Genomic DNA, 13,468 nt, shown 5'->3' with positions numbered 1-13,468 from the left:
TTGCAGCTGTGGGTGAGTGTGATCAATTTTTGTAGTTCAAGGTGTGGGTTGCTGAGTTAACCCCCAATCAGGTGGCCGGAGAAGAAGAGGACTTCGCCAGAGTTGTGAAGGTGAGGGTGGTGTCTGGTGGCGTGGGAGAAGGAATTGCACGGTGGTGACGGGAAGGAATTGCTAAGCTTAGTGGTGGGACCTTTTTTATTATTTTAATTTTGTTGTTACTAAAAATTTAATTTTTTAATAAATTATTAATTCTTTAATATTTTATTAATTTATCAATCTAGTTGGATGAATGTGTGGGCCAACTGCTTGCCACGTTAGAAATTAACAGCCAAATTGATAGAATATTTAACGGAAGTCTGACATAGCAACGAATTCATAAGTTGAGATATGACATTGTAATGTTTAAAACATGTGGTATGAGATTGTAGTTCGACCAATATTTGAGGTAATTTTGTATAATTTACCCTAACATATTTTCAAAAAGAGGAATCATAAAAGGGTCGATAAATCTTTTAGGTGATGACCTTTAAACAATTTTTTGTTGCTGAATAGGCCAATCATATCTTTAGCTAATCTTGTAACTAAAAGTTTATTTTATTTGAAAGAAAAACATGAAAGAAAATAACGAGGCAACTGATATGGATACATGCTTATAAGGCTTTTGAAAAAATATATATATATATATATTTTGCGTGTAATTTACTATATCACCCATAACTTTTTGGTTATTTTTCTTTAATTTGGTTGGCAAGATTAATTTGGTATTTTCACTTCTTTGTGGTTGACATAGAGAATTTTCTTAATAAATCGTTTAGATTAGGAAAGTACCACATGTGATGCATGTGGTACGAGTTAAAAAAATAAATATATTGCTTGTAAAAACTGTAAATTAAGGATGTGGGAGCGTACTTACTAGTGAGTATTTTATATAGCCACATTTTAGTTTGGTTTAATGATATTTTAACAAATGTTATGTAATTTTTTTTTAACTTTAAAAAACAAAGTACACGTGACATCTTTTGATTGAGCCAAATAAAAAAACAAGTATATGTATGAGATATCACCGGTGAGTACCTAATTATTATCTGTGAAAAAATAGATAGTGATTGTATTACATTTCAAATTCTATTATACTATTGAACTTATTAAATTCAAAAGAAGCAAAATAGTAACTTTACACTGTTTATAGCTTTGCCCAGTCCTTTGTCTTAGTGTATATATTGTTGTATTAATTTATGTCATTTGATCTTCTCAATTCATTTGATTTGATGTTTAAAAATAAAGAAGGGTGTGTAAGAAGTAAAAAAATATGTATAAATACCACACCCTTAAAAAAACGAATACTATGACATTGGATAGCTTAATTTCACCAAATGTTATAGTAATTATTAAAGCAAAAAAGAAAAAAAAAAGACTGTTATAGTAATAAGTAATTATAGAAAATATTAATTATTCTTTTAAAAAATAAATGAAATTTATTAATTGGATAACCATCTTTAAGCAAATTTGGAAATGCTGTATTGTCTCTAAGACTACATCTAAGCGATTAAATATTCTTCCAAAATAAGACAGAGGCAGTAAATTAGTTACTTTTTTAGTTCAGTTTTTTTTTTTTTTTTTCTAATAGCTTTTCTATTTATAAATGCACTAATGAGTTTTGAGTTCTACAAGTGGCAATATTAATTTCCTCTTAAAATTCGACAATTTAACAAATAAACCACCAAATTAATAGGTATAAAATGTTGTTTATATATATATGCGTGCGTGCGTGCGTGCGTGCGTAGTTGTAGTTGAGAGCTGACTTCTTTTAACTTATCAATTGGCTTCTTTAATTTTTAATTTAAAATAGGGTCAACGTATTTCAGGAAAAATAGGTGATTTTTGCATGCAAAATTTATACGTGTCTCAGTGTCTCACAATGAATCCTTCATATATATATATGTATGTATGTATGCGTACAATTTAGTTTATATATTTGTGTGTAAATATAAATAAAACATATCGAGAAATTGTCCATCTACATTGTATTACCTCTTGATTAAAAGTGAAACCTATTTATATTGGTGGGTCCTACCACTTAAAATTTGACAATTTTACAACGCACTCTACCTAAGATTATTCTACCGCTCTATCGCATGTTACACGGGATTATTTACCATATAGGGATGAAGGCAATTACTTAATAGGGTAGGTATGAACCTCCAGATATATAAGAACAGTCTACATACGATGAAGGTACAATGTACGGGCACATTGTCCCGCTCTTTTTCCATATATGAAATGAACAATCACACCAACTCTCACACAATACAGTCTAGAAGGGATTAAGCCATTTGGTTTATTACACTTCACATAAAAAAGGGTCCAAAATTCCAAATTACGGTGATATATGTAGGGTACTATGCTAGCTTAATCTATGGTAAATATGCAACCCCCCAAAAAAAAAAAAAATAGTAGAATTATATGTGTGAAGCTTACTAGATTTTAAATAATAAATTTCCAATAATATTTTTGTTGGACTTCCCATAAAAGTTATCCTATTCCCTTTTAGTGTTCTATAGTCATTCCAACATATATATGTGTGTGTGTGTGTATCTTTCAATCATCATTTGTTACTACCTGAGCAGTGCCCTAGCTACCCTTTGTAAGTTCCTCTCCTTTCTTCCATCCCCGAAACTTTGATCTTTCATCTCTCCTTGGGTGTGCAAATGTCTTTCTTCATGTGTATGTCGGCTATCTAGCTAGCTACCCATATATGACTGATGATCTTGAGAGTCGAAGAGAGGAGATCAATTTACCCATGATCATATCCCTCTCTCTCTCTCTCTCTCTCTCTCTCTCTCTCTCTCTATTTTGTATGAAAAGATCTATATTAATATCAGATCTATGTGTATGTGTTTCATACATAAATAAAGATCGAAAAGGAAAAGGGGAGATCTATTTATTTATTTTTATCTTGATCATGATAATCTCCTTTGGAAAAGCTTGTGTTTTTGGCGTGTTTTTCTTAATTTTTTTTATTTGTGAAAATGTTATATATATATATATATATATATATTTTTTTTTGTTTTATTTGTTAGTTTTGGTTTATTTTTGTCAAATAGGGACGAATTTCACGTCTGTATTCTATACGGCATGTCCTAAGTTCGATTCCTGGCACTGGTAAATCACATGATGGTGGCAGGGGAGATTGAAATGCTCTGTGAGTCTTCCCGACCACCGGAAGAGTGGATTGCCGTGACAAAACTACCTGTTGGTCCCCTTTTATTTTTTATTTTTTAACTTTTATTTATGTATATGTTGGTTTTTCATGATCCACGGGTTGAATCGTTGATCAAGGCAATCAACGATTTGTGTTGGTTTGCTAAGATTTCGCTTCAATGGTTTGAACCGTCCAATTTTCTGCGTTTTCATTCATAGAACATTCTTGATTTTTTTTTTTACTGAAAAATCATATATTGAGATTTTTAATTGTAATGAATTAAATAGACAAAACCAGTTTTCCGAAAAACACTAAAACGACTACCATTTATTCAAATGGTTAATGTTTTTCTACTTCAAGTTTTTAAATTTATTATTTTTTCTCGCAGTTGATATTTTAGAGAAGCCCTAAACAATCCGGATCGTTAAGCTACAGTATCTAGTGAGCCCTACAAAGATGTCCGTCAAATAAACTTTTAATCTTGTATGTATGTGTTTATAATTTGGGACAAGATCGGATCAACATATATGGTTGGTTTCCCTCATGATGTTTGAGAGATCTTAGATCATCGTTTTGATCTTTGATCCCTCTCACACACAACCACTCTCTCACAAACTCTGCAGTCTCAGTGATGTTTTTCCCTTCTTAACTACGTATGAAAATTGTTGTTTATTTGTTGTTTGTCAACCTTCCAGATGATTCTGTGTTATCCTGCCTTCATGTTCTTCATTTAAAAATTTCATGCATGAATCTCTCTCTCTCTCTCTGTACTGTTACATATGTGATCCACTTTGATATCTGATATGTAGAATTTCCAGAAGAAGAAAAATGGATTTCGGAGGTGTTCACCGATCTCAACTGATGAACTTTGCTCCACAAAATCAATTCAATATGGAAGGCACGGGTTCTGGCTTGGACCTAACCCTGCGACTGGGATTATCGTCCAACAACCATGGTGGAGATCATTTTCGCCCATACCTCAATGAAGCACTGCCTCGGGTATTTCTCTACCCTTTTATTCTAGCAATAGCTATAGAGTAAATCACCTTTCATTGTTTCCTATATACCTATATATATATATATATACATATATATATATATATTATTCAGTTATTTTACGTAGAAATGGTTGTTAATTGTCAAAGTTGATATCGATATTTGTAAGGTGCAATCTCTTATTTGATAATCATTTTGCTTTTAATTTTCCGCTCCCGTTGTTTTTGTTTAAGATATGATTGAGGGGTGCTAGCCATTCATCATTTAATTGATGAAAGTATCAAATGAGTGCTTCAAAGTTTTTATTTGAGAGCTATTCGCTCGCACTCTCTCATAAAGTATAATAGTAGAGTACACTCTCTCGCATTAGAGTGTAGTAGTAGGTAGCACTCTCTTATGAACCTTAATAATAACACTATTTATGCTATTAAATATGGAGATGGATTTGCGATACTATTTTTTTAACACAATTTTGGATATAAGTTTTTGTAGGATTCATTTTGTAATGTACTTTAACTATTTGATCACCGTCTATCTTTTAAAACATCATTCTAGATCATCCTATGATCATCCTTGCAAAAAATTAAACAAATTCAAAATCATTAAGACATCCATTTATAGAGAAGGAAATTAACGAATACGGATCTACAAAGAAAAACTAAATTTAATCCAATGGTCATATATATGGTTTCAGATTTAAGTGATTTTTTGTAGATATAATTTGTTAGAGAAGACCTAAAATATAAACAGTTCAGATTGTTGAAATACATTACGAAATGGACCTTATAAACCTTGTGTCAAAAGTTGTGGAAAAAAAAAAAATTGTGCCACGGATCCGTCTAAATTAAATATTTGTTATTCTCACTTGAAATGTCAGATAAGAACATCCGTCAAAAGAAATACTGTTCTATTAGAGTAATGTGCTATTTCCATATGATGCCCCCATTTACGTGTTTCCATTGTATAAATTTTTAGGAAAACTAATAAAAAGGGTTTGAAAACTTTGAGTTTTAATGATAATAACAAAATAAAAGGTAAATTGAATAGTACCATGATTGACTTTTTAGTGTAAAAATTGGTTTTTGAATTGACTTTTTAGAGTAAAAATGTGATTTTTTGTTAAAATGAACAGTATTTTGGACTTTTCGTTAAAGCTCTCTACTATTCTTTAATAAAGATAGTCAGTCACCCGCAAAATCCAATATTTCTAAAGTACCCCTATATATCCTCCCAAAAGCCAACGTGATTATCCGCGCTTAAGGGAATTAAACCATCACGGCTTATTACTTAATTTTTCTTTGATTATTCAATTCATTGACTAAAAGAAAAGATAGAAATTTAGAAGGTGAACGCAATTTCATCTTAAAGGGGCTTGCAATATCACTGTTCTTAGTTTATATATACGTATGTGTGCATATATATAATTGTAACAGTGTGATAAATACCACCAAAATTTTCGACTGTCCCCTCTTTTTCTTTCTGTTATTTCGAGTGCTCATATATTTACGTGGGTTCAAGCATGTATGCATGGTCAATTAATACTAACGTTGCTCCATCTTATTTGTTGTTTGACAGGCCAGTAACCAGATCAGGTTTAACTATACCAACCCTGCTGTCGGTACTACTTCGAAGGCATACAATGTCCCAAAGCCACCAAAACCCGATGACTACTGCGACATCGACATAACGAACAAAACATCGAGAACCGGCGGCTCCCGCAAAAGGAACCTGACAAAGGTCCGCACTGTCAAGCCGGATGAAAACCTAATATGCACTAATTTTAACTGCCGCGTGACCAAATCGCCAATGTGGCGCAAAGGTCCTCTGGGCCCTAAAGTATGTTCACACCACTCTATCAAGTTTTGTTTTTGTTTTTTTATTTTTTTAAATTAGTAGACTAGCGCAAAGGTTCTTTAGGCCCTAAGAAATATGACTCATCAACGTATGTGAGTCTTATCTCTATTAGAAAGATAATACAAATGGTTATACAATTAGATTATAAAAGTAGCATTTTTGAATCATTAATCTATTTCATAATTCAACTCTTAAATACCATATAATACGCATATCATTATCGGCATGTCGACTAAGAGAAACAACTCTATATGATGAAAAGACACCACAGATTTAATATAACAATTAGGCATTGGGTTGTGTCTTTTGGATCTAAAGATGACAAATTAATCCATTGAGTTGTTAATTAATGGTACTCATTATGACCTATTTAATTTGATTTCACCTTACATCATCATCACCATTACCATTCTCACTTCTATATTATGGTGATGTCAAACTAAACGGGTCTTAACGGGTACCCATTAACATTTCACTAGGTTAATTTGCCACCTCTAAATTTGCACACAGTAAATGGTTGTCTGTTTCCTTTGTTGGCGTTGCTCTATTGATCATAGAGCACCATTTAGCACTTCGTGCCCGATAGGTTTATGAAAAGAAAATTTAACTTTATATTTTTTATATGCGTACATGCATGCATGCATAACGTTTCTTCATGGGTAACTTAACTGATATAAAAGCGTTTATAATTAAGTGGAAATTTTTTATTGCAGTCGCTCTGCAACCGCTGCGGAATCCGTTACCGGAAAATGAAGATGAAAGAGGAGATGGAAAAGAAGGAAAGAGAGCAGCTGAGATGAAAGCCTTAAGAATTTGGGTTTGGGGTTAAAAATAATGGATGAGCTTAAGACAGTTTAAGCTTTAATAATTTGGGTTTAATAATATGGGATGAGATTAGTAAATTTACCCATGGATAATGGATTTTCCCTTTTCGAGTTAAGGTTAATTATTTTGGATTTTTGGTTTTGTTTCTCCTATATCTGATACTAATTTGCTGATTAGTTACATAATTTATTTTGATTTTTGGTTTTGTTCGCTGCCACTGTGTTTGGTTTGATGACGACGACCTTCTGGTCCATGATGACCTCTTCGGCAGAATCCTTCAGCCCGAAGCTGTCGGCGTCGTCAACTTCCTCCGCGGTGAAGAACTCGAAAGTTTTGGTCTTGAAAGCCAGAGAAAATTTGTGAAATCCTTCGGAGATTTGTGGAGGTTTCGAAGTGACGTCGTCCATTTCTAGACATTGGCCGATTAACATCGTTTTTATAGGCAAACTCTGCAGTTGGAAGAACTTATTCCCTGATCTTTCCTTTTTTTTTTTTTTTACCCATTTCTTGGGTAGAGTCTCCCAACTATATTTGAAAATGAATTGGTTATCCATAATGATTATGATTTTATGGTTCAGTGCTTGGACATGGTGGTTGGGCGAGAGCTGAAAATCTCAGAAGCCAAAGCGAGAAGGGGAATCCGTGAGAGTGCAAAGGACTTAACGAAGAGAGTTACGGTTAGTAATTGCGTGGACAAGTGTTTCGGAAGGTCACTGAAAGGCCATAACTCTTTTTTAGTGCAGATGATTTGATCTCATCGATTTGAACTTTCGACCGATAAGCTAGGAATTTCTAATTAAATAGAAGTGACATAAGCTGAATCAATTGACTAAAAGAAGAAAAAGAAAAAGGGCCGAGTCACCTGTTGAGTGCATTCGTCTTTCTAAAAAAGAGATTTGAACTTGGCTACAAGGAAGAAGAAACACTGCCGTCTTGATCAACTAACTTATCCCATATTTGCATATTTGCAATCTTCTTTTATCTACTCTAAATACTAGTAATTCTTCTCCAAGAGCAATACTATTAATGCGATCCACTTTAGGGATTTGTTATTAACGAAAGGAAGTCATCACGCACTCAATCCACCCTTAATATTTTTGCTACAAGAGTGCACAACGAATTTTTTAGAGTGCCAATACAGCTCCTTGTACCAATACAGCTCCCTTGTGTTATTTCATTTTCTTTTCTTTCTTTGTTTTATATTTATTTGTGCAACAATAGTAGGGATTAGCGATTTTAGTTAATCCGCACAATGAGTCATAAATTAGTATTGAAATCATGTTTTAAAGAAGAAAACCCTAAAACCTCCTAATTTCTAGTTGACATACACCACCAAACAACTTTTATTGGGCCTAAAAGATTTAGTTGACAAGTACAGGGTCTTTTGCCCCAATCTTATCATCTTTTCTAGATTCAACAAAGAAAAATATTACAGTTCGAAAGGTGTAGGAAAATATTTTCTTGTGAATTCGGCGAGTCATTTTTGCAGGAGTAACAATATTCTTAAAAAAAATTTGAAATAATAACCCCAAACAGATGTGAGCACAAAATCAACATCTCATTTTCCTTTAATTTGATAAAACAAAATGAACACATTCAAGCAGCCAGGATCAGCATTTGCCACTGCAGATGCTAACCGGCAGCCTATACTTATCACCATTCACTAGATTAGTTCAACCAAGAGATCTCGACTTGACTCCGAAAGACGGGTGGAAAAACTACTAAATTTTCCGAATATTAAACCCTAGAAAACTAAGGAAACTGCATTGTTGGAAAAATTTAACAAACACAAAATTAATGCTGTAATAAGTGTATCCTACGACAGAACGGTAAGAGAACACGAAAGAGGTATTGAAAGAAATTACATCGCCGACCTGCGCAACTCTTCTTGTCCATGTGCAAAGTGGCACCTATCCCCAAAGGTGCATGTACCTTTAGTAAAGTTCTCACAAAGCTTAGTCTTGAAGTTGCTTGCCGGAGATGAGGCTGATATAGCAGGGTTCCTCATGTTGTGAGCTCCAGCACCTGAACTCACGTTCCCAATAAGCTCACGAACCATGGCACTGGCGTCTTTAATCTGGTCCAAGGTTCCCTCAAGCTCAATGTTCCTCAGCTTATGATCTGTTTCATGCTCTCTTATAGAAAGCTTCGCTCCAGTCACGCGACAAATTTGCTTTGAGTGCACACCGTTTTTCCCAATTATGGCTCCAGCAAGTGAAGCGTCAACACTGATCTTAGCTGTGGCTGTGGCCCCAAAACTTGCTACAGCTCCATGTGCTGGTGGGGGAGGCTCCATCCGACCTCCCATCCTGCCTGGAAATCCTCCCCCTGCACGAGGATCTTCATAGGATTGAGCAGTGGGCCTACCAAGCTCCCACTCACCATGTGCAAAATGGCATTTATCCCCAAACTTGCAACCTTCAACTGTGTTGTACTTGTTACACAACCGTGTCTTGACAGTTGGAGGAGAAGAACCATCTGGAAATGATGGTGGGGCTGCTGAATTTCTAGGAGGAGGAGGATGAGTTGGGTTGCTACCAGTCATCTGAGACACCGCTTTGATGCCACCAGGAACATAATGCAAGAAGTGACATCCCTCACCAAAAGGGCACCCAGAAGTGCTGCATATAAATAAAACAAAAACTCCTGAGCCCAAATATGACAGACAGAAAATGTCACAGAATCCTGAAACTATATATCAGAAATGGGCCAAAGAGAAAATATCATACATAAGCTCAGTTGAGGAAAGGTTGTGTTATGGAACATATAGGAAAACAAAAAACACGAAACTTAAAATAGATTCTTCACCAGAATCACTGCCCAACGGGCTAAAAACATATGGTTTCTTAGAAATGTATCAACATCCTAGAAGTTGTGAAACTAAGTGGAATTTTTAAAGCTTAGTCAACTATATTTCAGGCAATCATGTTTCATTAGTAATGGAATAGCGTTCTTCCAAAAGATGATGCAAGGCCAATCTTCTATTATCCAACTACATCACTACCACCCTTACCTGATAATAAAATGAAAATAATAACATACTAACACTGCATATGGTTCACTATCATAAAGGACTATCACAGCTCTTAAGAGTTAAGTCTGAGGTTGGAAACGTACATAATTCGCAATAAGGCTCTGTTTACAATATAAAAATGCCACCATGACTTAGACCTCACCCAATACAAAAATTGAAAGAGAACCAGGAACTTTTTGAAAACGATCAATGAAGTCACAATTGAAAAAGAAGTTACATATCCCCCTGAGTTTGCACAAGGAGTCCCAGACAGTTTTCAAAGAAAACATGACTTGACCTCATCGCGCTAGTAATTCTTAATTCATTTTACTTTTTGCATAGTTTGAACATAAAGAAACCGTTTCAAAACTTTGCGACCAGTTCTGTAGCTTCAGTCACTTTGATTTCAAAAGCAAGAAAGAAAGATAACCATGATATGAAGGACAACTTCTGCATCCCATATAACCATGATAAACTAGATAGAATCCGGCAAGTACTTAATCAAGCTGTTGTCATTCAACAATATCTGTTCAGTCTTTGTTATAGAATCCAGTAAGTACTTAATCGAACTGTTGTCATTCAACGATATCTGTTCAGTCTTTGTTATCATGATTAGAACAGATGATTCAACCTGTATCAAAGCTTTGATGGCCCATTTCATTAGTCCAAATTACTAGCAAAAATTGAAGAACAAACTTTTTCTTAAACTTGTCAATATGCATGATTACATTTAGGCTATTCATTTTAGATAAGTTAAGATTAGAACCTGAAAAACTTTGTGCATGGCTTCGATTTGCTTCCTATACCAGGTTGAAAGGACTCCATTTCTGTTGCAGAACATTAATTAATTTCCCTCAGTTACACTTACAGTGGATTATTAATCTTCAAAACCTTAACAATGTATTATTCATCACCATGTTGCCATTTTTAGCAGTAAAAAAATATGTATAAAACACCAATTTCATTGCAGAATCAAAGTAGCGTAAGATCAAACCCCATTATACGGACTAATAAAAACAGACCTCTAAACCCTGTACTTTTTAAACCAACAAAGAGGAAACAAAAAGATAGTTTAAAATTATGGTTTTCAATCTATTAACTTTGAATCAAAACGTTGATGCTTCGATTCTCAGAGGATTCTTCATCTCCTTCTCTCCTCGTCAGTCATTAGCAAATAATATTTAAAACAGCGGACTCCATCTTTGACTTGAGTAACATCACCAAAATGCAAAAACAGATAGCTCAAGTAAAACCAAAACCAAGAGGGCAAAATGTAAGTGGCTTACAACTTGAGAGAAAATTCCATAATTTTAACATGTTGTCTTAAGGGTGTCTTTTACACAAATCATACTACAACTAAAGTCCTGCTTTGAAAAACGAAGATAATAGAACCACAAACACTCATAACCAACTTTCAATTACATTTCACCCAACAAGCAAACAATTTTCTTGAAGACATTAAAGATCACAATCTTTTGAAGAAACAGTATGATAATCAGTTGGGTAACCTAATATGAATGCCCACATGAGATAGCAACAAAGAGACCGCGCTCTTCGAATATCCCATAAACTGAAATGAACTAAAATTCCGATATTTTTAAACTTGACAGCAAAATTCAATGTTCTTTAAATATTTTTCCTTCATTCTTAACAAGCTGGAAGCTTTCTTAACTTAATTTAATCACTTTATCCAACCTTCTGAACTATCGAAATCGACTACAAACAAAAGCTAAATGCACAAAAGCAGAACAAGCACATCAAAGCACCAAACCCTAACTTCAATGCATACAACTTACATACATACGCATATGCATATCGACATGACACAAAAATATGGAAACACACGAACAAAAGATTGAAGCTTGAAAGCAATGGGAAGACGAACCTGGCTTGGATTTCTTGAAGCCGCCATTGCCATTAAAGTGCCCAGCTTCCGGCCTGCCTCTCTTCCGGCCACCTCCTCCGAACTCCATTACCGCTCACAGAAAGCCAAAACCACGAGAAAGTTGTAGAAAACAAAACCCTAGGAGAGAGAAAGTTAGAGAGAGAAAGAGAGGGAGATTGAATTGAACCGTCTAGGGTTCGCGAAAGAGGGGAAACGCGGACTCGAAATGGCAATTTAAATGCGGTTAATAATTTGCAAGTGTGTATATATATATTTTTTTTTTTTTTTGGCGATTTATCTTTGCAACGACTGTCTGTCTGTCATGTGTGAAACCGTCATAGATAGTCACGTGTGCCTCGTGTGACGTTATCATTTGATCATTGGTATCCGAATCTCCCAGGTGGGGCATACTGCATCCAATTATTGGGCATTTACCAATTTTATAATGGGCTTTGCATTGAAACTATAGAAGGGCTCATAGGTTTGGGTTTGATTTAAACCTGGGCTGGGCCAGATTAATATACAAAATGAGGTGACTTATAACAGATTCTCTCTCTTCTCACCGTTAATTTACATGCAACATGTTGTAGGTAAATTAATATTCTTAGGACTTGTTTGGGATTGTTGTATTTTTTTTTTTAAATTGTTGCTATTATGCTATGAGAATAAACAACTGTGAAAAAAGCAGGTAAGTGTTTGGTAAACTGTAGTGCTAAAAGTGTTTTTAGCAAAAAATGACGGTGTAGGATTGTCAATACGAAAGTTTCATTAATTGGTACTGTTCACCTACCCCCTATAAAAAAAAAAAAGCGTTTTCTTTTTTAGAAGTATGAGTAGAATTGTTTCTGCTTCCTGCCATTTTACACTCATGATTTTGAAAAAAAAAAAAAATTCATTTACCAAACACAATTTTAACTTTAACTTTTTTTTTAAAAAAAAAAAAAGCTGCTTTTTAAAAATATAATAATTAAGCAACTCTAAACCAACCCTCAAAGTCTTTGACAAAAAAAAAACAAAAAAAACCTTAAAGTAATTGGGTGTTGGAGAATGTAGCACTCACTCGATACAGATGATTGGATTGGAATCAGTAAATTACTTTTCAAAGTGTAGTAGAAGAATAAATGAAAATAATTAAGAGACCAAGACATTGGTTACTCAAGATGAATACATGCCCATTCCAATTCTATCCATACCAAACGAGACCATCGCTCTCATCTTCTGCAAGATATAAGCTAGCTTATTCAAAAACTTATGCCAAATTCATCTTTCAGCTACTTAGGTCTAAACTCTTCTAATCACCACATCTTCTCGACATTCCATGATCGGAATTTCCATCTCAGACCCCTCAAGGTCAATTCCCTTGTACCCCCTTAGCAAAACACATAAATTATGAAATCGAAAGTCGTTAGGGCAGCAATTAGGAAGTAGAATCTGTCCACGTGACAAGTTTTCAGATCATCGGGATCCAACCAGGGCTTTTGCCTTTAGCTGTGAATCTGTGATTCCCATCACCATGTTAACCAGCTTGCTGCTCACATAATTCCCAAGAGATATTGAAGCCATGCACAGTGAACTTCCAAAGCTTTTATCCTATCTCGGGCTTGACCATTGAAGAACTCCAGTTGACCAACATACATAAAAACTTCTGAAGCACCAACGATACTGCAGAATTTACCAAAGTATGCTTAGAGTG

At 34.6% G+C, this 13,468-nt stretch overlaps 1 protein-coding gene across 1 annotated transcript; it reads right to left on the bottom strand.

Annotated features, from left to right (window-relative positions):
• Positions 1-8,416: 8,416 nt before the first annotated feature.
• Positions 8,417-12,018, bottom strand: LOC137742028 (zinc finger CCCH domain-containing protein 14-like). The gene is made up of 3 exons (XM_068481761.1): positions 11,776-12,018; positions 10,657-10,717; positions 8,417-9,498 (listed from the first exon to the last, which is right to left on the bottom strand). The coding sequence occupies exons 1-3, from the start codon at positions 11,861-11,863 to the stop codon at positions 8,739-8,741; spliced, it is 909 nt and encodes a 302-aa protein (XP_068337862.1). The 5' UTR covers positions 11,864-12,018; the 3' UTR covers positions 8,417-8,738.
• Positions 12,019-13,468: the final 1,450 nt, after the last annotated feature.

The sequence above is a fragment of the Pyrus communis genome, chromosome 8 (assembly GCF_963583255.1).
Source record: "Pyrus communis chromosome 8, drPyrComm1.1, whole genome shotgun sequence".
NCBI classification, from domain to species: Eukaryota; Viridiplantae; Streptophyta; class Magnoliopsida; order Rosales; family Rosaceae; genus Pyrus; species Pyrus communis.
Note: the sequence above shows the minus strand (reverse complement) of the source record. Positions and strands in the feature narration are given on the sequence as shown.

Excerpts from the sequence above, each read along its gene's own strand:
- LOC137742028 (XM_068481761.1), bottom strand. The coding sequence starts at position 11,863 with ATGGAGTTCGGAGGAGGTGGCCGGAAGAGAGGCAGGCCGGAAGCTGGG. Across the intron at positions 10,718-11,775 it reads CTTCAAGAAATCCAAGCCAG|AAATGGAGTCCTTTCAACCT; the intron begins GTTCGTCTTCCC and ends GTTCTGCAACAG. Across the intron at positions 9,499-10,656 it reads CCATGCACAAAGTTTTTCAG|CACTTCTGGGTGCCCTTTTG; the intron begins GTTCTAATCTTA and ends ATTTATATGCAG.